The sequence below is a fragment of the Zalophus californianus genome, chromosome 8 (genome assembly GCF_009762305.2).
Source record: "Zalophus californianus isolate mZalCal1 chromosome 8, mZalCal1.pri.v2, whole genome shotgun sequence".
NCBI classification, from domain to species: domain Eukaryota; kingdom Metazoa; phylum Chordata; class Mammalia; order Carnivora; family Otariidae; genus Zalophus; species Zalophus californianus.
In genome coordinates, this window is record NC_045602.1 from 31403188 (window position 1) to 31429384 (window position 26197).

Here is a 26197-nt window from a genome sequence, read left to right on the forward strand (position 1 = left end):
ACATTGGGGTGCACGTACCCCTTCAGATCACTACATTTGTATCTTTGGGGTAAATACCCAGTAGAGCAATTGCCGGGTCGTAGGGTAGCTCTATTTTCAACTTTTTGAGGAACCTCCATATTGTTTTCCAGAGTGGCTGCACCAGCTTGCATTCCCACCAACAGTGTAGGAGGGTTCCCCTTTCTCCGCATCCTCGCCAACATCTGTCATTTCCTGACTTGTTAATTTTAGCCATTCTGACTGGTGTGAGGTGGTATCTCATTGAGGTTTTGATTTAGATTTCCCTGATGCCGAGCGATGTTAATCACTTTTTCATGTGTCTGTTGGCCATTTGGATGTCTTCTTTGCAGAAATGTGTGTTCCTATCTTCTGCCCATTTCTTGATTGGATTATTTGTTCTTTGGGTGTTGAGTTCGATAAGTTCTTTATAGATTTTGGATACTAGCCCTTTATCTGATATGTCATTTGCAAATATCTTCTCCCATTCTGTTGGTTGTCTTTTGGTTTTGTGGACTGTTTCCTTTGCTGTGCAAAAGCTTTTTATCTTGATGAAGTCCCAGTAGTTCATTTTTGCCCTTGCTTCCCTTGCCTTTGGTGATATGTCTAGGAAGAAGTTGCTGCGGCTGAGGTCGAAGAGGTTGCTGCCTGTGTTCTCCTCAAGGATTTAGATGGATTCCTGTCTCACGTTTAGGTGTTTCATCCATTTTGAGTCTATTCTTGTGTGTGGTGTAAGGAAATGGTCCATTTTCATTCTTCTGCATGTGACTGTCCAATTTTCCCAACACCATTTGTTGAAGAGACTGTCTTTTTTCCATTGGACATTCTTTCCTGCTTTGTCGAAGATTAGTTGACCATAGAGTTGAGGGTCCATTTCTGGGCTCTCTATTCTGTTCCATTGATCTATGTGTCTGTTTTTGTGCCAGTACCATACTGTTTTGATGATTACAGCTTGGTAATAGAGCTTGAAGTCCGGAATTGTGATGCCACAAGCTTTGCTTTGCTTTTCTTTTTCAACATTCCTCTGGCTATTTGGGGTCTTTTCTGGTTCCATACAAACTTTAGGATTATTTGTTCCATTTCTTTGAAAAAAGTGGATGGTATTTTGATGGGGATTGCATTAAATGTGTAGATTGCTCTAGGTAGCATTGACATCTTCATGATATTTGTTCTTCCAATCCATGAGCATGGAATGTTTTTCCATTTCTTTGTGTCTTCCCCAATTTCTTTCATGAGTATTCTATAGTTTCTGAGTACAGATTCTTTGCCTCTTTGGTTAGCTTTATTCCTAGGTATCTTATGGTTTGGGGTGCAATTGTAAATGGAATTGACTCTTTAATTTCTCTTTCTTCTGTCTTGTTGTTGGTGTATAGAAGTGCAAGTGATTTCTGTGCATTGATTTGATATCCTACCATTTTACTGAATTTCTGTATGAGTTCTAGCAGTTTTGGGGTGGAGTCTTTTGGGTTTTCCACATAAAGTATCATATCGTCTGCAAAGAGTGAGATTTTGACTTCTCCTTTGCAGATTCAGATGCCTTTTATTTCCTTTTGTTGTCCGGTTGCTGAGGCTAGGACTTCTAGTACTATGTTGAATAGCAGTGGTGATAGTGGACATCCCTGCTGTGTTCCTGACCTTAGGGGGAAAGCTCTCAGTTTTTCCCCACTGAGAGTGATATTCACTGTGGATTTTTCATAGATGGCTTTTATGATATTGAGGTATGTACCCTCTATCCCTACACTGTGAAGAGTTTTAATCAAGAAAGGATGCTGTACTTTGTCAAATGCTTTTTCTGCATCTATTGAGAGGATCATATGGTCCTTCTTCTTTCTTTTATTAATGTATCACATTGATTGATTTGTGGATGTTGAACCAACCTTGCAGCCCAGGAATAAATCTCACTTGGTCATGGTGAATAATCCTTTTAATGTACTGTTGTATCCTATTGGCTAGTATTTTGGTGAGAATTTTCACATCCATGTTCATCAGGGATATTGGTCTGTAATTCTCCTTTTTGATGGGGTCTTTGTCTGGTTTGGGGATCAAGGTAATTCTGACCTCATAAAATGAGTTTGGAAGTTTTCCTTCCATTTCTATTTTTTGGAACAGTTTCAGAAGAATAGGTATTAATTCTTCTTTAAATGTTTGGTAGAATTCCCCTGGGAAGCCATCTGGCCCTGGGTTCTTGTTTATTGGGAGATTTCTGATGACTGCTTCAATTTCCTTAGTGGTTATGGGTCTGTTCAGGTTTTCTGTTTCTTCCTGGTTCAGTTTTGGCAGTTTATACATCTCTAGGAATGCATCCGTTTCTTCCAGATTATCTAATTGGCTGGCATATAGTTGCTCATAATATGTTCTTATAATTGTTTGTATTTCTTTGGTGTTGGTTGTGATCTCTCCTCTTTCATTCATGATTTTATTTATTTGGGTCGTTTCTCTTTTCTTTTTGATAAGTCTGGCCAGGGTTTTATCAATCTTGTTAATTCTTTCAAAGAACCAGCTCCTACTTGTGTTGATCTGTTCTACTGTTCTTTTGGTTTCTATTTCATTGATTTCTGCTCTGATCTTTATTATTTCTCTTCTCCTGCTGGGTTTAGGCTTTATTTGCTGTTCTTTCTCCAGCTCCTTTAGGTGTAGGGTTAGATTGTGTATTTGAGAGCTTTCTTGTTTCTTGAGAAAGGCTTGTATTGCTATATACTTTCCTCTCAGGACCGCCTTTGCTGCATCCCAAAGATTTTGAACAGTTGTGTTTTCATTTTCATTTGTTTCCGTGAATTTTTTTAATTTTTCTTGAATTTCCTGGTTGGCCCATTCATTCTTTAGTAGGATGCTCTTTAGCCTCCATGTATTTGAGTTCTTTCTGACTTTCCTCTTGTGCTTGAGTTCTAGTTTCAAAGCATTGTGGTCCGAAAATATGCAGGGAATGATTCCAATCTTTTGGTACCGGTTGAGACCTGATTTGTGACCTAGGGTGTGATCTATTCTGAAGAATGTTCCATGGGCACTAGAGAAGAATGTGTATTCTCTTGCTTTGGGACGGAATGTTCTGAATATATCTGTGAAGTCCATTTGGTCCAGTGTGTCATTTAAAGCCTTTATTTCCTTGTTGATCTTTTGCTTAGATGATCTGTCCATTTCAGTGAGGGGGGTGTTAAGGTCCCCTACTATTATTGTATTGTTGTTCGTGTGTTTCTTTGATTTTGTTATTAATTGGCTTGTATAATTGGCTGCTCCCATGTTAAGGGCATAGATATTTACAATTGTTAGATCTTCTTGTTGGATAGACCCTTTAAGTATGATGTAGTGTCCTTCCTCATCTCTTATTACAGTCTTTGTTTTAAAATCTAATTTGTCTGATATAAAGATTCCCACCCCATCTTTCTTTTGATGTCCATTAGCATGGTAAATTGTTTTCCACACCCTCACTTTCAATCTGGAGGTGTCTTTGGGTCTAAAATGAGTCTCTTGCAGACAGCATATCAATGGGTCTTCTTTTTTTATCCAATCTGATACCCTGTGTCTTTTTGGAGGGCAGTATGAATTTAGTGCCATAAAACATTTCATTTTTTAATTTTTTCCAGTTTAGGTAGATTTCTACACAGGATGGTTCTCTTAATGGATAGAGCTATAAAATACAGAGTGTTCCACCATAACAAATTCACAAATAGAATGGTTTTAGAATAAAAGATCCTTATTTATAAAGATTATCTCAACCACTTATTTAGAAGAGCATTTTGCAGATCACTGGATATTCTCTTCAAGGCAACAACAACAAAAACATGGAGCAGGGTAAAAGGAGATGGTATAAGACAAAGCAGCCCCTTTTTGAAAAGGATGTTCAGAATGTTGTTCAGTTTTGTTGCAAGCATTTTGACTTTTCAGGCCAATAGACAAAGCTCTATCCAAAGTAATTATGACCTTATGAAAAGTTATCCTAAAACTAAAGGAAATGATTTGGGATGATTATTTATGTACAGAGCCTGTTCATTGTTGTGCATGCTTAGGTAGGCACTTCTCTGGGAAGCCTTCCCTTTAGATGGACTTAGTTACTCTGTTCTCTGCCTTGCTCTCTCTTTCTTCATCTTGCTTTTAGTTTTTGCATGCATTTTGTTTGCTTCTATACCTGCTTTCTACTGAAATGTGAACCCTTGGAAGTCAAAAACTGTATCTTAATTTGACTTTTTATTCCCAGAGGTTATGATGTGGCACTTAGACGGCACGCAGTAAATGTTGGTTAATTACAGAACAGTCTTTATTAAAGCTTTGAAATAATGATTGAATGACTTTTCCTGCACTTGGTTACATGACTTAATCCAGTGAGCTTAAAACTTGAGCATACAGCAGAATCTCTAGAGGCTAGTTAAAACAGATTGTTTAGCCCAGACTTTGTTAGGGAATGGGTCTCCCCTGTAGCTCCATATTTGCTTTTCTAACAAGTTCCCAGGTGATGCTTCTGGTTTTGGGACCATATTTTGGGAACCACTGACTTAATTCAATAATTCAGCTCCCACCAACTCGCATGAAGGTACTAAATGTAAGAACATTTGTCTTTCAGGGAAGACATTAGGGGAAAGAGCGATCACTACAGCACCCACAAATGGACATTGTCATCTGTGGTAAGTACATAGAACTTATGCAGTCTTTTTAAATTCTCATATACCTCTGTATAAGTTACAATTGATTTTTAAGATATTACTGACTCATTTTACCTGTCACATTCACTGAAAAATATATTTAGTAGATAGCACAGTAACTGTTCTTATTCTTATGTATTTTGTGGTATGTACATTTTAAATATATTCAAAGTAAACTTTCACTGAAAATTTCGTAAGTGAATCTACCAAGTGCAGCGCCTTTGAACATGATAAATACTAATTAAATATAATTTAATGTTTGGAAACAAATACTGAAGTGATATCATGTTCCTAAATGAAATGTTGGAAGAATGCTTCAAAGAATAAAAGCATGTCACTCATTTCTTATACCTTAATGAGTCCATGTGTACAAATTCTACAGGTCAAAGAGAAGCCACTTTTAATATAAGAAATATAAGAAAGCTCAAACAAAGGGAATTTAATTCGTGGGGTAGGTGAATACCCTTGGGGAAACAAAATTATTCTTGAATATGTTTTGTTTTGGATCCTTTGTATGTTTAAAATTATAAAAACACAAATAAGAAGAAATATATTGTTTTAAATTAACACTCTGTGGTTGCGTTTTTTTAAAAGATTTTATTTATTTATTTAAGAGAAAGAGAGCATGAGCAGGGTGAGGGGCAGAGGGAGAAGCAGACTGCCCGCTGAGCAGGAAGCCCAGTGCAGGGATCATCACAACCTGAGCCAAAAGCAGACACTTAACCAACCGAGCCACCCAGGCGCCCCTGTGGTTGCATTTTTATAACATCTTTTAGTTCCTTACAGCAATACTGGTACTTTAGGTGCTAGGAAGATAATAATAAGTTAATTTGTGACCCTTCTCTCAGACCTAGGCTTCCAGAAATCTACCTCTATTCGGGATTATTTTTATTCTTCTTGAGCACTTTTAGGCAAAAGTCTCTCTCAAAATGGCTCCCTTTCTGCAAGTCCGCGTTTGCCCCACAGGAAATTCATTTTCATTCCACCAGCTAACTCTGAAATGCAAACCATTTTCCCAAAGCAGACCTGTTTCTTTACTCTGCCACCAGCAGGGGGAGCTCCACTCACACGCTCATCTTAAAGCTTCTCTGGTTCAGAGTCAAGGAACATTTTTTATGTCCCCTAAGGGACACGGGCCAAAACAAACCAAGTCTTTTGATCTGCCCTCACTTGGCTTAAGATGAGGTGCAAGCCTCCCTCCTGCACCCTCCCATGAAAAGGTGGGAGGTAGAACCCACAGTCCCCTAACAATGCTATCCACAGGAATCCTTTACTTTCCCTTCTGTAGCCTGGAGAAGGGTGAAGGGCTGAGCCTGGCAGAACCTGTGAATCATTTCCTTAGCATGTCATGCACTGTCAATGGAGCATCTTGCTTTAGAAACTGGAGCACCTAAAAAAGTATTGTTCTATGCCCTTGGTACCTCTGCCACAACTCTAGGAGAAAGACAGTTTTGCAGTTAAATCCTGGTACATATCTTTAAGATCCCTTTCCCAGTATGCAAGGGTCTTGGCTATTATTTCTATAGCCAAATATACCTTCTAATCTAATTTGCACATTAGTATCAATAAATTAACATATGTATGCATTAAGATACTTCTGTTCTTCCACTTTTAGTCGTAACTAATGAATTTGTACTGATAAGCCACTCGCTCTTCATCTCCTTTGATACTGGAGGTGTTTGGGAGCTGGTTGGCCAGGGTTAGATGCAGAAAGAACCCCAAAGCCCTACTCTTAACCTGAGCTCCTGTGCATCCTCCCCCTCCCGCTGCACTGCTCCTCCTCTGTTGTCCTCTTTCTTCTCCCACACATAGATCTGCATCCCTGAAGAATCACGTTTAAAATGTACAGTGGAGGGGCGTCTGGGTGGCTCAGTCGTTAAGCTTCTGCCTTCCCCTCCGGTCATGATCGCAGGGTCCTGGGATCGAGCCCCGCATCGGGCTCCCTGCTCCGCTGGAAGCCTGCTTCTCCCTCTCCCATTCCCCCTGCTTGTGTTCCCTCTCTCACTGTGTCTCTCTCTGTCAAAAAAATAAATAAAATCTTTAAAAAATAAAATGTACAGTGGATTTCAATCCTTAGTCTGAGGGCATTTATCTGTGTAAGCTTCAAGTTTTCATAGAGGAACAATGTTGTGTCTTCTCTGGGGGGCTTCATAAGTACCTTGAAATCTATCTTGTAAGAAGAAATTATACATAACTCTGCCTTAGTAGGCTACCCAGTCTGTCGTACGCTAGTCTGGCTTCTTTTGTTCATCTTCTTTCACTTTTTGTGGTGAATGGATTGCCCTGTTTATAACTATGGTATTTGACTCCAACTTTAAATCTTATACACACACACACACACACACACACACACACACACACACACACACAGAGTAATGATCCAATTGTGTTGCACATGATTTCTTATTCAGTATCAGTTTTAAATTAAAAAAGAATGTTAAAATCTATTCAGTTGATAAAATTTAATAAATTCAAATGTCAATTTTATCTTAGTTCTTAGAATGTATTATAATGTATGTAGTGATTACAAGAGTTTTCATTCAGTTCCATAGTGGAGGTTTAGGGTAATGATAAAAGAGAAATTAAAACTTTGACTTTGAGAGGCAGTGGTTAAAATTTAGCTTAACTGATTCCATGATTAATTGTAGTAAAATATCATTAAAAAGTCTTTTTCAGGATGTTAAGACATTTTCTCATTCATTCAGCATAAATGACAAACTACAGCCCAGGGCCAACTGCCTATTTTTGTAAATAGTTTGATTGGTGCCCAGCCACACCTGTGCATTTGTGCATAACAATGAGGTTGAATAGTTGCAACCTTGACTATCTGACCCCAAAGCCTAAAATGTTTGCTACAAATTCTGTTGTTTTTGTTGTACCCAGCCTAAAATACTTCTAGAACCAAGAGAGTAAAGTCACTGTGGATTTACAGTTTGTTAGCACAATAGGCCTGACCTTAATTACAAATAATGTCTTACATATTTGTTGTGCTCTACTGTTCACAAATTATATCCACATGACTTACAGCACATGAGTCACAGAACAACCTGTTTCCATTTTATAGATAAGGTAGTGTGTCTAGGGAGTGTGTGGGGGGAATATGCTGACTAGTATGCAAGAGTCACACAATAAATAGAAAAACAAAAACCAGACCTTTTATTCTTACTCAGTATTTTTCTATTACATTATTTTTCTACTGCTTTCTCACAGTATAAATAGCATTTGTGCTGAATCAGAAGTATGCAGGGAAACTGATGGGTTTATTTTAGTAGTTGTTAAAACAAGAATGTTGGTCATTTATTAAAGATATATTCAATATCGGGACGCCTGGGTGGCTCAGTCGTTAAGCCTCTGCCTTCGGCTCAGGTCATGATCCCAGGGTCCTGGAATCGAGTCCCACATCGGGCTCCCTGCTCGGCAGGAAGCCTGCTTCTCCCTCTCCCACTCCCCCTGCTTGTGTTCCCGCTCTCGTTGTCTCTCTCTGTCAAATAAATAAAATCTTAAAAAAAAAAAAGATATATTCAATATCAATGCAAAGAACATTGCAATTTTTGTCAAAGCCTCTATGGTGAGAATGACCTCTAGGTGAAGGTAATAGACCGTATTGTGAATTAACGTTCTTCAGAGTTCCCATCAACTTGAGATGGTTCACAAAATAAAATTTTAAATTACGTGTTTAAAGATGAACAGCATAAAAGAACAAAAACCCACAGACACACAGAGACATAAGTGGAACTGATTGCCAGAAAAGAAGTGATGATCCTTTGAGAAAAAGTGGTCAGATGAATTTTGAACTTAGGGTATGTAGGAAGATAGACAATATTTTAGACTTTAAAGAAACAGACTTAAAGGAGTGCCTGGGTGGCTCAGTTGGTTAAGCATCCGATTCTTGATCTCAGCTCAGAGAAAAAAAAAAGAAAGAAAGAAACAGACTTCAAAAAAGATTATGAAAAGCATTAAGACTGATTATTTATAAGGGAAATACTCATATTTCATATGATGGTATTCATAAGTCCTAGGGGTTTTTTTCCCCTTTTGTCCTCACTCAGAGTAGCTTGAAGAGAGTTTGCTGACAGAGCAGTGTCCATGTCTAATGCTGCGCACGAAGTCATTCTGATGCTGACGTTTAGCATCAGTAGATGATGGATCCCACCGCTCTAGAGCAGCGAACAAACGTTCTTTTATTTTGATTCCAGCACAGATATTTGGGTTGTTCTATAAATCTCTGGATTAGAAAGTTCAAATAGATCTGACAGATTTTTCTAAAAATGTGACATGATTTGTTTTTTTATTTCTTTGCCAGCATGTAGAGTAGGGAAATTGAGCGAGTATATCTGGACTTAAGCAAGGCATTCATGTACGTTTACCAATAACATTCTTGTGGACAAGATGTAAAAATGTGGGCAAGCCTCTGGGTTAGCCACATAGAGAGAAGGGTTCAAGCCTCAGCTATTCAACAGAATAACTGTTGGCAACATCATTGTCAAGCTGGAGGTGATTCTGGGGTTTCAGGTCTGTATCTTAGACACTAGAGTGTTCCGTGATTTTGTCAGTGGGTAAATATATAATAGATACGTTTATAAAAGTTGCAAGTAACAGAGAACTAAGAGGAAGAGGATGTATGACGAATGACAATAGTAATTCAAAAGATTTTCACATGTGTGAATTAATAGGGGTAAATGTGGAAGGAGGGATGGAGAGAAAAGTGTCAACATTTAACTTAGGGAAAAACAGACAAGAATTTGAATAAAGCATGGAGTTTAGTTAATAATAATATATCAATATTGGTACATTGTAAAAATTATGTATCAGTATTGTTTGACAGTGTCGGTACCTTTGTGATAAATGTACTCTAGTAATGTAAGATGTAAAGAGTAGAGAAAACCCAATATGGGTATATGGGAACTCTCTGTACCATCTTTGCAATCTCAGACTATTTTAAAATAAAAGCTTATTTTTTTAAAAAGCGACCTAAGGATGTAAGTCCAAATGCGTCGGAAAATGATAATGCCCATAAACAAAAATGGGAGAAGTTGGGGAAGTAGTTGCATGGAATTTTGCTCTACTTTCTGGAACTCCCCGGGAGGAATGATAGAACAAGATGACAGAGAGCATTTCAAAAGAACATGGTGAGGCTGGAGGTGACAATAGCAGCTTTACAAGGAAACTCATGAGTCTTTTTCCAGTAATCTTTTCCTACATGCTCGATCTCTGGTGGGTGCAGAGATGTATGTGTAATGTAGTCTGATTATGGAATTTGTGAGTAGTAGTATCTCTTAATCTAGTTAAGTTCTCAGATCAATTTTGATAGGCTGATTTAGTCACCATTCATGTTTCTACTGTAGCAGATTTGGTTAATTATATAGAAACTGAAAATTCAGAGGTCAAACAAGTCATAACTGAAAAGTGACTATTTTATTGGTTGCCGTAAGTTGTGTGAATTATGTGATCTTTTGTGTTCAGGAAGGGTCTTACTGTTCCAAATTAAGAAAATCGTTGACTTCATTTTTGTGCTTGAAAGATGCTTATCCACAGAAATGATTGAGATAAATATCCAAAATTACATCTTTCATTTCAGTCATGATAATGCAAGTAAAAATTAATACTTACTCTTGAAATATTTAGGTAAATGAATATTTTGCCTCAGACAGAAACACTCTGAAATACTCTGGAGATTTTGCACCGATAGAAACATTCTGGATATAAAAAGTAATATATCCCCAGATTTTGGAGAGAGCAAATTGCTGAACAAATATTGCACCCAATTTATGTTAGATAATTATTGATGTAACTTTTGTATTCCCAGTGGGGGAAAAAAAATAAACAATTAATGGGATGCGCTATTCTAGTATGCAGTGTTTCCAAGGAAGGATTGAAGGTCATGAGGAATTTTTTGGAAAAGTGTATTCTGAAATTACCTTTGACATTGTTTTAGTCATGATATTTATTTTTGTTTTCTAATGACATTAAGGGAGGCTGTGAAATTTTTCTTTTTCTTTTTATTAAGGAGGAACAGGGATATGATGATACAATATATTTTTCAATTTATTACTTGTGTGACTAGACTTTTTCAGAGAGCCTCTTTGTGACTTTGCTGTTGATGATGGTGATAGCAGAAGCTCATATTTCTTGGAACTCACTATGTGCCGGGTAGTAGTCTAAACAATTATGTGTTTTGGGTGTTTTGCCCTCACGACATACATATGAGATAGTTGGTGTTAGTCTCCCCAGTTATAGGTGAGGAAACTGGCTTCATGTTCATGTGAGGTATTTTTTATTTTTAGGGCACTTGCATCTATATGACTACTTCTCTCAAATATTAATGAATGCTTTAGAGATATTTTTAAAATGTTACATTTGGGGGCACCTGGGTGGCTCAGTCATTAAGCGTCTGCCTTCGGCTCAGGTCATGATCCCAGGGTCCTGGGATCGAGCCCAGCATCGGGCTCCCTGCTCGGCGGGAAGCCTGCTTCTCCCTCTTCCACTCCCCTTGCTTGTGTTCCCTCTCTCACTGTCTCTGTCTCAGTCAAATAAATAAATAAAATCTTTTAAAAAAATAAAATAAAATATTACATTTGGTGGTATTTGATTAAAAGTTCACACGCTATCCACTGTTTTTACCCTTTTCAGGTATGCGGTTTTGTGTGGCTATGTATCTGAGTTTGAGGGCTTACAAAACAAAATCAACTATGGACATCGCTTCAAGGTATTTCTTGATATTAAAAATATTTTAATGTAGCTATATGTTCCCTTAAAAGATATAAATCAAATTATTCAACGAATTAATCTTAAGGAATTTATCTTTTTTATTTAAATGAAGTGACAGTTTTTTCATCGTACTGCGCAAAAAAGAATGAAACTATTTGGGAGATTGAGGATTATTATTATTCTGGATCTTGAAAGAAGTCACATAGTAGATGAGTATTACTTTTTCAAAGACTGAGGATTAGTCTTTTGGTCGAACTCACCAATATCATCAACATGACTGGGACTAATTAGTTAACATTTCTTGCATATTGATTTAGTGGGAGGAATAGAATCCAATCTAAGGCTTAAACTTAACATGATAAGTGAATAAAATAAATAATGTACAGGTACATCATTTATAATGTGCCTCTAGCTTTGATAGCTCAATATAAATGGTCAGAGTTTGTCTTCCAGCTCCCTATAACCATCATAATAATGTCAGGGGAGTAGATTCCTCCACCACCTAGCTCTGTTATTCTTTCCCCCATTATATCCCCATCATTTGATATTTGCAAACATGCTTCCTAATAGTAAGTATTAGCTAGGCAAGGAATGGGAAGACAAAAATGTCACTTGGATGTTTTCTATTTTTATAGTGACATTTGGCTTTAAATTATCCATAGTTTAATTAAATCATAGTCACAGTCTGGTTCTAGTTGTGAGCAGTCATTCCTGATAATTGAATTATTGGTAAGACTTACTCGTATTAATGATAGGGATTGAGGAGGAGAACCAAACAACACTGTAAAGCCCCTTTGAACTTACTAGGCACACTTCCATGCAACACCGCCTGAAATCTGAGTGATGGTATTTGTTTTGGATTTTTTTTTCAGGAACATCTAGATAAAGCAATCCAATTTTTACCTGAAGAACCCTTTTTGTATTACCTCAAAGGAAGATACTGTTATACTGTAAGTTGAATGTTTTGATCTATAAATCTTATTTAAATATACTATGATTATGGGATATATTTCCAGTGACTTATTCTTTAAGTGTTTTACCTAGTGCCTACTGTAAGGAAAATGATAAAATCAGTACATATTTTATGAGTTTATGATTGATTTGTTTATATACTGTGTTACATACAGTATATGATTATACACACACACACACACACACACACACACACACACACACAAATCTGTATTTTTCCCCTGACCACTCTGTTTCCCCTGGCAGCAATCACATGTCCCCTTTGTGCTCTCAGTTGGTGATCAGCCACCTACCCACATGTGTACTACTCTTTGTCTTGTGAGAGGACTTTTTCAATTATCAGTGTGTTGAGCATAAATTATGTGCCCACTGTTCTTGTCTTCAAAGAACTGAATTTAGAAAGGCACATGAAACATACAGAAATAAATCAAGGCAGCTAGCGAGTCTAAGATCCAGTGTCTTAAATGACATTAGTTTATAGAGAATTAACAGAATGTGAAAATCTACCTTAAGAGATGCATGAAAAATTATGCTGAAGAGAAATGCTATTTCTGAATGAGAAAATTAGCATAAGCAAAAGAAGAAGCTTTTTAATGGAGGTTTGAGGATTAGGAATGGAGAAGGAAGCTCTTTTATTGAACACCTGCTATGTATCAAATGTGTGTCAAATCCTTAAAACATCCCTGTAAGCAGTTTTTATTATGCCAGTTTTAAATATTAAGAATCTGAGTCTTCATTAAGGTAGAAGACCCCTCAGGCTTCAAAACCATTGACCCAACCTCACATGAGTCTGGGGCTTAAATATACATTGTTTAGGCTTAAAAGAAAAAATCTGAAAAGACCACATCTATATGGAGGTTAAATAACATGCTACTAAACAGTGAATGGATCAACCAAGAAATCAAAGAAGAAATAAAAAAATACATGGAGACAAATGAAAATGAAAACACAATGATCCAAAATCTTTGAGACGCAGCAAAATTGATTCTAAGAGGAAGTGTATAGCAACACAGGCCTACCTCCAGAAGCAAGAAAACTCTCAAACAACTGAAGCTTACACCTAAAAGAGCTAGAAAAAGAAGAACAAAACCCAAATACAGCAGAAGGAAGGAAATAATGATTAGAGCAGAAATAAAGGATATTGAGACTAAAAAAAAAAATAGAATGGATCAATGAAATCATGGATTGTTTCTTTGAACAGATAAACAAAATTGATAAATCTCTAGCCAGACTCATCCAAAAAAAAAAAAAAAAGGACTCAAATAAACAAAATCAGAAACAAAAAGAGGAGAAATAACAGCTGACCCCACAGAAAGACAAAGAATTATAAGAGAATATTGTGAAAAATTATATGCCAACAAACTGGACAACCTAGAAGAGATGGATAAATTCCTAGAAACATAAAACTTACCAAAACTGAAACAGGAAGAAATAGAAAATTTGAACAGACCAATTACCAGCAATGAAATTGAATCAGTAATCAAAAAACTCCCAACAAAAAGTCCAGATGTCTTCACAGGTGAATTCTATCATATATTTAAAGAAGAGCTAATACCTGTTCTTCTCAAACTTTTCTAAAAAATAGCACAGGAAGGAAAACTTCCCAGTTCGTTCTAATAGGTCAGCATTATCCTGATTCCAAAACCAGTTAAAGACACAACAACAAAAAAGAACTACAGGCCAATATCCTTGATGAACATAGATGCAAAAATCCTCAACAAAATATTAGCAAGGGTAATCCAACAATACATTCAAAAAATCATTCACCATGATCAATGGAATTTATTCCCGGAATGCAAGGTGGTTCAGTATTTGCAAATCAATCAGTGTGATACATCACATTATAAAGAGAAAGGATAAAAACCATATGATCATTTCAATAGATGCAGTAAAAGCGTTTGACAGAGTACAACATCCATTCATGATAAAAACCCTCAACAAAGTTGGTTTAGAGGGAGCATACCTCAACATAATAAAGGCCTTATATGAAAAATCCACAGCTAATGTTTTATACTCAATGGTGAAAAACAGAGCTTTTCCCCTAAGATCAGGAACAAGACAGGGATGCCCATTCTCACTACCTTTATTCAACATAGTACTGTAAGTCCTAGTCACAGCAATCAGATAAGGGGAAGAAAGAAAAGACTTCCAAATTGGTAAGGAAGAAGTAAAAAATTTCACTATTCACAGATGAGATGATACTATATATAGAAAACCCTAAGGACTCCACCAAAAAACTACTAAAACTCATAAATGAGTTGTATCACAGGATACAAAATTGTATCACAGGATACAAAATCCCCATGTACAGAAATCTGTTGCATTTCTAAAAAACAGAAAGAGAAATTAAGAAAACAATCCCATTTATAATCATAAAAATAATAAAATACCTAAGAATAAACTTAACCAAAGAGGTAAAAAGACCTGTACTCTGAAAACTATAAAAAATTGATGAAAGAAATTAAAGATGACCCAAAGAAATAGGAAGACATTCCATGCTTATAGATTGAAAGAACAAATACTGTCAAACTGTCTATACTACCCAAAGCAACCTATAGACTTAATGCAATCCCTAGCAAAGCACCAACAGTATTTTTCACAAAACTAGAACAAACAATCCTAAAATTTGTATGGAACCACCCAAATAGCCAAAGCAATCTTGAAAAAGGAAAACAAAATTGGCAGTATCACAATTCCAGGTTTCAAGTTATATTACAAAGCTGTATTAATCAAAACAGTATGTTACTCACACAAAAAATAGATGCGTAGATCAATAGAACAGAATAGAAAGCCCAGAAGCAAACCCACAGTTACTTGGTCAATTAATCTTCGACAAAGGAGACAAGAATATACAATGGGAAAAAGATAGTCTCTTCAACAAATGATATTGGGAAAACTGAACAGCTATATGCAAAAGAATGAAACTGGACCACTTTCTTACATCATATACCACAAAAACTCAAAATGGACTAAAGACCTAAATGTGAGGCCTGAAACCATAAAAATCCTAGCGGGGAGCACAGATAGTAATTTCTCTGACATTGGTCATAACAATATCTTTCTAGATGTGTCTCCTGAGGCAAAGAAAACAGAAGCAAAAATAAACTATTGGGTCTACATCAAAATAAAAAGTTTCTGCATAGGGAAGGAAACAACCAACAAAACTAAAAGACAATCTACTGAATGGGGAAGGTATTTGCAAATAACATATCCAATAAAGGGTTCATGTCTAAAATACATAAAGAACTGATACAACCCAACACTCAAAACCAAATAATCCAATTTAAAATGAGCAGAAGACATGAACAGACATGTCTCCAAAGAAGAAATACAGATGGCCAGGGGCGCCTGGGTGGCTCAGTCATTAAGCATCTGCCTTCGGCTCAGGTAATGGTCCCGGAGCCCTGGGATCAAGCCCCACATTGGGCTCCCTGTGCGGTGAGGAGCCTGCTTCTCCCTCTCCCACTCCCCCTGCTTGTGCTCCTGTTCTCACTATCTCTCTGTCAAATAAGTAAATAAAATCTTAAAAAAAAGAAGAAGAAATACAGATGGACAACAGACACATTTGGAAAGATGCTCAACATCACTCATCATCAGGGAAATACAAATCAAAATCACAATGAGATATCTCATCTCTCATTGTGAGATATCTCACATCTATTAGAATGGCTAAAATCAAAAACACAAGAAATAACAAGTGTTGGCGAGGATGTAGAGAAGTAGGTGCCCTCATGCGCTATTGGTGGGAATGCAAACTGGTGCAGACACTGTGAAGATAGTACAGAGGTTCCTCAAAAAATTAAAAATAGAACTACCCTATGATCCAGTAATTGCACTACTAAGTACCCAAAGAATACAAAAACTTTAATTCAAAGGGATACATGCACCTCAATGTTTATTGTAGTGTATTTTCAATAGCCAAATTATGGAAGCTACCTAAGTGTCCATCAATAGATGAATAAAGAAGTGGTATATTATATCACATAATGGAATATTTTTCAACCATAAAAAAGAATGAAATTTTGCTATTTGCAGCAACATGGATGGACCTAGACTATAATGCTAAGTGAAATAAATCAAAGACAAATACCATATGATTTCACTCATAGGTGGAATTTAAGAAACAAAACAAAACAAATGAACAAGGGAACTAAAAAGAGACAAACCAAAAAGCAGACTCTTAACTACAGAGAATAAATAGATAGTTTTCAGAGGTGAGGTGGGTGAATTAGATGGAGGGGATGAAGAGTACACTTCTCTTGTAGGGCACTAAGTAATATATGGAATTGTTGAGTCACTATATCGTACACCTGAAAAGAATAAAACACTGTATGTTAACTATACTGGTATTAAAATGGGGGAAAAGGAAGCAAAAAAATAAATGATAATATGAAATTTAATTTTGGTGGTTGCTGGTTAAAAAAATTTTCTCCTGGATTGTAAATATGTATACTGGGCCCTCACTCTATACTCCCTCTGGGTTAAGGATCCTTCTTCTGTTTACACTTCTGAGATGCTGTGTTCTGGGTAAGGTTGGCAGGAAGGAAGCAAAGTTGGGGTCTCCTCCACTCTGTGCAAAGAAACTGTGCAAAGAAATACTGTGTTGTCATCTCAGAATCTTGAATCACATAAACAAACAGGATCAGTATTATTCCCCATCCCTTTCTGTGATTGAACACAAATCTTATCATGAGTATTTCAAATTGATTTGGTAATCAGTGCTTTTAGAGCTCATAGTTTGTTAGAACTATAAAAAAGGGAAGGTAAAATATTAATACCATAAAGATGATCTCTGTCATGTATGTTATATATGGATATGTTTATATTTATATATTCTATGCATATACATACATATACACCTACACACACACACGTCTAATTGAGGAGAGATGATTCTTTCAAAAGGTGATGTCGCCTCCATGTTTGCAGGTCTCGAAACTGAGCTGGATTGAGAAAAAAATGGCTGCTACTCTGTTTGGAAAAATACCATCCTCAACTGTAGAAGAAGCTTTGCAAAATTTCCTTAAGGTATATTTTGTCTCTCTGTTATTTTAGTATCTAACTGGCTACTACCTGCACCAATCCCTCCTACCCTTCTCCGTGTGTAGATCTCGAACGGAAGCCCTGGGTTGAATCCTAGTTTTGGCGTGTCCAGACTGCTTCCCAGAGCAACTGGTTATGCCCTAGCTCCTAGGTGCACAGCCCTTGCTACCAAATCCAAGAGCAGCCCTCCAGGTCGTGTGAGTATGTGCAAAAGCATTCATGCCCTGATTATTAGACTTGTTCCCCAATACTCCCAATTAGCCTAATATAGAAGCAGTTTGATCTTGAAGAACTAAAAGATAGCAAAAGGGAGAGTTATATTTTATTTTTTTTTAAGATTTTTATCTATTTGACAGAGAAGAGACAGCAAGAAAGGAAACACAAGCAGGGGGAGTGGGAGAGGGAGAAGCAGGCTTCCCACAGAGGAGGGAGCCCGATGCGGGGCTCAATCCCAGGACCCTGGGATCATGACCTGAGCCCAAGGCAGCCGCTTAACGACTGAGCCACCCAGGCACCCCGGGAAAGTTATATTTTAAAAGCCATTCCATAAGTTGCAGATGGTTCTATGGAACATGGGGCATCAGACCAAACCAGTATTTTCATTCCTGTCTTAAAATGTATAATTGCTAGGCTAATAAAACTCTAAACAGTAATAATGTGTATGTGCATATAATCAACTTCCTGGTGGGCTAATCCCTTTATCTTTCTCTGGAAGCAATTATAGAAACTTATAGACACTAAGATGTCTTTTCTGTAATGCTATAGACAAAATCAGGCTCTAAACTGTATTGTCCAACATATTATACATGCTCATACTTTTTTGTTGTATCTTAGGGTTTGATTTTGTAGAACTGAGAGGGAATTTAAAGAACATATATTCTAAGAGTGGAAATAGGTTTCATTGCACTTTCCATTTCTGAACGATTGAATGGTTAGTGGCTACCTACAATGCCCTGTGGAAAAAATAATTGTTCTGAGATCAAGCATGAGCCCAATGGAAAAGATTGCACGGTATAAAAGCACAGGGGCCAGACATGTCTTATTTTTTATTTAACGTGATCTTTTTTATTTTATAAAAAGGAAATCAAGACCTCAGGAACTTAATTTTTTCTAGTGTCACACAACAGCAGACCGAAGATATGCAAGTAGTCTAAGACTGTATCATCACCATTTCTTCACCTTTTATCTACCACTGAGAATTAGTTCTTTTATTTTACATTTTATAAGAATATAGATCATGGTATATTTAAGATAGTTCATAGATGGTGCTAAGCTAATTATGAAAAATGTCGTTTGGACTTGAAACTCATTTCTTCATAGTATCAGAGTTATAAATGGGAGCTCAGGTTTTCAGGATGTTACACAGAAGTTCAGAAGCACAGAAGGTGCTAATGTACCTGAAATATTAGCCAGATAAAATAAACAATTATCAGAGGCCCAATATTGTAGAGGTAAGGATCGCAACCGCTAGAACCAGACCACCTGGTTAAATCTCAGTTCTACTGCTTACCAACTGATTAATGTTGGACAAGTTTCTTTTTTTTTTTTTTATTTTATTTTATTATGTTATGTTAATAACACCCGGTGCTCCATTCAGTACATGCCCTCCTTAATACCCATCACCAGGCTAACCCATCCCCCCACCCCCACCCCTCTAAAACCCTCGTTTATTTCTCAGAATCCATAGTCTCTCATAGTTCGTCTCCCCCTCTGGTTTCCCCCCCTTCATTTTTCCCTTCCTACTATCTTCTTTTTTTTTTTTTTTAAACATATAATGTATCATTTGTTTCAGAGGTACAGGTCTGTGATTCTTCAGTCTTTACACAATTCACAGCGCTCACCATAGCACATACCCTCCCCAATGTCCATCACCCAGCCACCCCATCCCTCCCATCCCCCCACCAATCTAGTAACCCAGTTTGTTTCCTGAGATTAAGAATTCCTCATATTAGTGAGATCATATGATACTTGTCTTTCTCTGATTGACTTGTTTTGCTTAGCATAACACCCTCTAGTTCCGTCCACGTCATTGCAAATGGCAAGATTTCGGGGCTTTTTGATGGCTGCATAATATTCCATTGTATATATATACCACATCTTCTTTATCCATTCATCTGTTGATGGACATCTTGACCCTTTCCATAGGTTGGATATTGTGGACATTACTGCTGTAAACATTGGGGTGCACGTACCCCTTCAGATCACTACATTTGTATCTTTGGGGTAAATACCCAGTAGAGCAATTGCCGGGTCGTAGGGTAGCTCTATTTTCAACTTTTTGAGGAACCTCCATATTGTTTTCCAGAGTGGCTGCACCAGCTTGCATTCCCACCAACAGTGTAGGAGGGTTCCCCTTTCTCCGCATCCTCGCCAACATCTGTCATTTCCTGACTTGTTAATTTTAGCCATTCTGACTGGTGTGAGGTGGTATCTCATTGAGGTTTTGATTTAGATTTCCCTGATGCCGAGCGATGTTAATCACTTTTTCATGTGTCTGTTGGCCATTTGGATGTCTTCTTTGCAGAAATGTGTGTTCCTATCTTCTGCCCATTTCTTGATTGGATTATTTGTTCTTTGGGTGTTGAGTTCGATAAGTTCTTTATAGATTTTGGATACTAGCCCTTTATCTGATATGTCATTTGCAAATATCTTCTCCCATTCTGTTGGTTGTCTTTTGGTTTTGTGGACTGTTTCCTTTGCTGTGCAAAAGCTTTTTATCTTGATGAAGTCCCAGTAGTTCATTTTTGCCCTTGCTTCCCTTGCCTTTGGTGATATGTCTAGGAAGAAGTTGCTGCGGCTGAGGTCGAAGAGGTTGCTGCCTGTGTTCTCCTCAAGGATTTAGATGGATTCCTGTCTCACGTTTAGGTGTTTCATCCATTTTGAGTCTATTCTTGTGTGTGGTGTAAGGAAATGGTCCATTTTCATTCTTCTGCATGTGACTGTCCAATTTTCCCAACACCATTTGTTGAAGAGACTGTCTTTTTTCCATTGGACATTCTTTCCTGCTTTGTCGAAGATTAGTTGACCATAGAGTTGAGGGTCCATTTCTGGGCTCTCTATTCTGTTCCATTGATCTATGTGTCTGTTTTTGTGCCAGTACCATACTGTTTTGATGATTACAGCTTGGTAATAGAGCTTGAAGTCCGGAATTGTGATGCCACAAGCTTTGCTTTGCTTTTCTTTTTCAACATTCCTCTGGCTATTTGGGGTCTTTTCTGGTTCCATACAAACTTTAGGATTATTTGTTCCATTTCTTTGAAAAAAGTGGATGGTATTTTGATGGGGATTGCATTAAATGTGTAGATTGCTCTAGGTAGCATTGACATCTTCATGATATTTGTTCTTCCAATCCATGAGCATGGAATGTTTTTCCATTTCTTTGTGTCTTCCCCAATTTCTTTCATGAGTATTCTATAGTTTCTGAGTACAGATTCTTTGCCTCTTTGGTTAGCTTTATTCCTAGGTATCTTATGGTTTGGGGTGCAATTGTAAATGGGATTGACTCTAATTTCTCTTTCTTCTGTCTTGTTGTTGGTGTATAGAAATGCAACTGATTTCTGTGCATTGATTTGATATCCTGCCACTTTACTGAATTTCTGTATGAATTCTAGCAGTTTTGGGGTGGAGTCTTTTGGGTTTTCCACATAAAGTATCATATCGTCTGCAAAGAGTGAGAGTTTGACTTCTCCTTTGCCGATTCAGATGCCTTTTGTTTCTTTTTCTTGTCTGATTGCTGAGGCTAGGACTTCTAATACTATGTTGAATAGCAGTGGTGATAGTGGACATCCCTGCCGTGTTCCTGACCTTAGAGGGAAAGCTCTCAGTTTTTCCCCACTGAGAGTGATATTCACTGTGGATTTTTCATAGATGGCTTTTATGATATTGAGGTATGTACCCTCTATCCCTACACTGTGAAGAGTTTTAATCAAGAAAGGATGCTGTACTTTGTCAAATGCTTTTTCTGCATCTATTGAGAGGATCATATGGTCCTTCTTCTTTCTTTTATTAATGTATCACATTGATTGATTTGTGGATGTTGAACCAACCTTGCAGCCCAGGAATAAATCTCACTTGGTCATGGTGAATAATCCTTTTAATGTACTGTTGTATCCTATTGGCTAGTATTTTGGTGAGAATTTTCACATCCATGTTCATCAGGGATATTGGTCTGTAATTCTCCTTTTTGATGGGGTCTTTGTCTGGTTTGGGGATCAAGGTAATTCTGGCCTCATAAAATGAGTTTGGAAGTTTTCCTTCCATTTCTATTTTTTGGAACAGTTTCAGAAGAATAGGTATTAATTCTTCTTTAAATGTTTGGTAGAATTCCCCTGGGAAGCCATCTGGCCCTGGGCTCTTGTTTATTGGGAGATTTTTGATGACTGCTTCAATTTCCTTAGTGGTTAGGGTCTGTTCAGGTTTTCTGTTTCTTCCTGGTTCAGTTTTGGCAGTTTATACATCTCTAGGAATGCATCCGTTTCTTCCAGATTATCTAATTGGCTGGCATATAGTTGCTCATAATATGTTCTTATAATTGTTTGTATTTCTTTGGTGTTTGGTTGTGATCTCTCCTCTTTCATTCATGATTTTATTTATTTGGGTCGTTTCTCTTTTCTTTTTGATAAGTCTGGCCAGGGTTTTATCAATCTTGTTAATTCTTTCAAAGAACCAGCTCCTACTTGTGTTGATCTGTTCTACTGTTCTTTTGGTTTCTATTTCATTGATTTCTGCTCTGATCTTTATTATTTCTCTTCTCCTGCTGGGTTTAGGCTTTATTTGCTGTTCTTTCTCCAGCTCCTTTAGGTGTAGGGTTAGATTGTGTATTTGAGAGCTTTCTTGTTTCTTGAGAAAGGCTTGTATTGCTATATACTTTCCTCTCAGGACCGCCTTTGCTGCATCCCAAAGATTTTGAACAGTTGTGTTTTCATTTTCATTTGTTTCCGTGAATTTTTTTAATTTTTCTTGAATTTCCTGGTTGACCCATTCATTCTTTAGTAGGATGCTCTTTAGCCTCCATGTATTTGAGTTCTTTCCGACTTTCCTCTTGTGCTTGAGTTCTAGTTTCAAAGCATTGTGGTCCGAAAATATGCAGGGAATGATTCCAATCTTTTGGTACCGGTCGAGACCTGATTTGTGACCTAGGGTGTGATCTATTCTGAAGAATGTTCCATGGGCACTAGAGAAGAATGTGTATTCTCTTGCTTTGGGATGGAATGTTCTGAATACATCTGTGAAGTCCATTTGGTCCAGTGTGTCATTTAAAGCCTTTATTTCCTTGTTGATCTTTTGCTTAGATGATCTGTCCATTTCAGTGAGGGGGGGTGTTAAAGCATTGGACAAGTTTCTTAACCTCTCTCTCAATTTAATCAATGACATGGAGATAATAGTACCTGACTCATAGTGTTGTCAAGATTCAATAAGTTAATACAAGGAAATTGCTTAGTGAGTGCCCAGCACCTGGTAAGCTCAGTAAAAGCTCACAGAATTTTAACTCCATTAAATTGTAAACACGCTGGCAAACCATCTTGGGGACCTCATCATTCAGTCATAACTTAGATTCTGTCTGAAAATGCATTTTGTGGTGTTTGTTGAGGGAGTGTGAAGGCATCAAGAAAGCCTCCCCCTGTACTGGCTGCCACAGCTAAGAGTCCTGAGGAGCCCAGGGTGCTAAAGGTGAAGGCTGGGGAGTATGTAAGAAAACTGGGAGGTGGAGGGGAAGGAACTTGGCTCCCACACCCAAGGGGAGTCTGCAACCCTTGGTCCCAGCTGGAGGTTGTGGTTTTGGACCTCAGACTCCTGTCCCCAACTCTTTCCCTCCAAAGAGGGCTCACAGGGGCCAGGAATGTGTCCCCAGGCCATCCAGCTCAGTTCTGTAGTGATCCGGAGCACTGGCTTTAGAATCAGTTTGAGACCTGAGCCTTTTCCTGTCTATATGACCTAGCCATGTTTCTTTATTTCTCCTAATCCTAAATTCTTCATCTGTAAAGCAGGCATAATAATACCTACTTTATATGGTTTTTGTGAAGATACATAAAATAATACATGTAATTTTCTTAGCCCAGAGCCTAGCACATTAAGTACTCTAACTAAAAGTAAATGTTAGCTGCTATTATTTTGCTCTTATAACTGGTGAAATCTGATCCTCCACAGCATCACAGCATCTAGGGAGGTGGTTTTAGACCAGGAGTCATCTGTGAATCCCCTGTGGGAATTCTTTCAAACTATTGCATGCTTCCCACCTCATCCAAAATTCTGGCATGATTCCCTCCAGCAGTGGTTCTCAACTTTGGGTATTCATTAGCATCATCTGGAGAGCTTTAAAAAAATGCCAGCCCTGGCCACCACCCAGACTAATTATTTCAGAATCTTTGAATATATTAAGGTATAGTTTATATACAATAAAATGCACCCATTTTAAGTATACAGTTCACTGAAGTTGGACAAATTTATATACTCATGTAAGAGTTTTTAAGATATAGAACATTCCAGCACCCTCAAGAGTTATCTTTGCCCCTTTGCTGTCAATTTCCTTCCCTCTGCCCCCGGCAACCACTGATCTGCTTTCTGTCACTATAGATTAGTTTAGCGTATTCTATAATTTTGTATAAATGGAATCATAGAGCTTGTATTTTATGTCTATCTGGCTTCCTTTGCTCAATGCAGTGTTTTGAGATTCACTCATTTTATTGGTGTATCAGCAGTTCCTTTTTATTGCCTAGTAATATTCCATTTCGTGGCTCTACCACAGTCTGCTTATGCATTTGCCTATTGGTAGACATTAGAGTTGTGTCCAGTGGGCTCTTGGGGCTATTATGAATAAAGCTTCTATGGACATTCATATGCAAGCTTTTATGTAGACATGTTGTAAATTTTCTTTGGTAAGTTACCTGGGAATGGACTTGGGTCATAAGGGAAGTATTTTAAAAGCTTGATCAGCATTTTTAAAGCTCTCAAAGCTCTTCCTGTGCAGCCCATGGCATGGTTGAGAGCCCAGTGCCTTGAGTGTGTGTAGTAGGATAAGAGTTGTAGCAATGTTGGGGGATCGGTGGCCCTGGTGTCCCCCTGCTGTTTGCAACATATGATCCCAGGATCCCCCTTAGTGGTTTTACCACCTGCAGAGCCTTCATCTGTGTCCTGATATGATGGAGGGCTGCTGCTTGAGGTTATGAGATGTTCTTATAATAATCCTAGTTTATTCAGTAATGTTTATTAAGCACATACCTGGTAACACAGTGTCAAATGTAGGGAATAGAGAAATGATCAACACAGCTCCTGCCTCCAGGGAACTTGTACAGCCAGGACCAAGTTAACAACTACAATATTCTCCACCTTGTATTATTATAGAGTGTTCTAAGAGCCTAGCTAGAAACTGCTGCCTAACTAGAACATCCTACTGAGCAACACTACCTTCCTTGTAATTCAAGTAAGGCCTTTGGTTTAAAAAGTCAGAATCTGCTTCATTTTAGGAAGTTGGTATTATTAGTAGCCTATGTTCCTTTGGCCTTCTTTTTTTTAACCATGAAAACAAAAGGAGATGTTCTAATTTATAGTTATTATAGTTAATTAAACATAAGTGCTAAGGTGTGTATGCAGAATTAAAATGCCAACTTTAAAAAAATAAGAGGCTGCTTGTGCTCATATGTTGGAGCAAGTTTTCCAGACAGGATCTGAAAAGAGCTGGGCAACTGTTGGACATAGAAGAAGGTACAATTGAACAAAGTTTAATTGAGGTCTTCCTTATTAGAGTGATTTGAGAAATGCACTTAGTAGACTCAAAGAGTTAAGATGGAAATAACTGGACAAGAGAGAAGCAACAGAACCAGAATCCATCAGCACTGTGGATGGCTCTCTAGGCTTTTCAAGGCTCTGGCTAGGACTGGACTTGACAATGTCCTTCCATTTGTTGACAGCCTTACAGTCTCAGTAACAGGTTCTTGGCCAGATCCACACACCGTTCATCTATTTGGTCCTAAAGAGTTACACCCAGTCTGGCTCCCCAGCCCAAGAGACTTTCTTCTCCTCCTCCTAGGACCCTTGCCTTTGGATTTTATAGAGAGTAAATGTCCTTTACCAACGATGTGCACTCCTCAGCACAGGAGTGCCTAGGTCTTAGATTTCCCTCCATTAGTATCCGTCTTTAAAATGTATGTATCCTTTTACTCAGCAATTCAATTTCTAGGAATCTCTTCTATAGACATAATCACACATGTGCAGAAGCATATAGGAGCAAATATATTCATCAGCCATTATTAGTAAGAGTAAAAAAATGTCTAATAGAGAATTCTTAATTTAATTATGGCATATGTGCAGTATGAAATATCGCTCTTAAGAACAATGAGGTAGATCTGTGTATGCTAACACAAAAATGTATCTGTGATATGTTGTGGGAAAAAAGTGTTGGACCAATAATGTAGAAATGGTCCCATATTAATTTTTTTTTCAAAACCGAATTTTTTTTATTTGTGTGTACTTGTTATAGGTCTGGTGGGATGCATGTCAAACTGTTGATAGTGCTTACCCTGAGAATGAGATTAGAACAAAGAAACTTACACTTTTTATTTTTGGAAATGTCCGTATTATTTGTATCTTGTAAAATAGGCATATCTTTGTAAATTTTTTAAAATAACCTTCTTCTCTTGGGTTCTGCATCTCTCTGGGTTGGATTCCAGGGTCAGACTGGGAGCTTATATTTGCATAGGCCCTTACAACTGCAGAAGATGTCTCTGACTGAAGACTGACTTAGGTTCTAAGAAGTGCTTTCTAGTAGCAATGCCAGAAGCCTGAAAAAAATTCTTATTCACCAGAGATATGAAAGGGAACTGATGTGTAAGAGTTTAGTAGATGAG

At 37.6% G+C, this 26197-nt stretch overlaps 1 protein-coding gene across 9 annotated transcripts in view; it reads left to right on the plus strand.

Annotated features, from left to right (window-relative positions):
* RMDN2 (regulator of microtubule dynamics 2) overlaps nt 1-26197 on the plus strand; it is an 80142-nt gene that overhangs the window by 42302 nt on the left and 11643 nt on the right. For 7 of the 9 annotated variants that reach the window (XM_027622472.1, XM_027622475.1, XM_027622474.1 and 4 more), the window contains exons 5-9: nt 4553-4613; nt 11262-11337; nt 12212-12289; nt 17241-17339; nt 17420-17551. In XM_027622472.1, coding sequence (XP_027478273.1) covers nt 4553-4613; nt 11262-11337; nt 12212-12289; nt 17241-17339; nt 17420-17551 — 446 coding nt within the window. The remainder of the gene's footprint in view (nt 1-4552; nt 4614-11261; nt 11338-12211; nt 12290-17240; nt 17340-17419; nt 17552-26197) is intronic. The other 2 variants (XM_027622476.1, XM_027622470.1) reach the window with 1 other exon arrangement.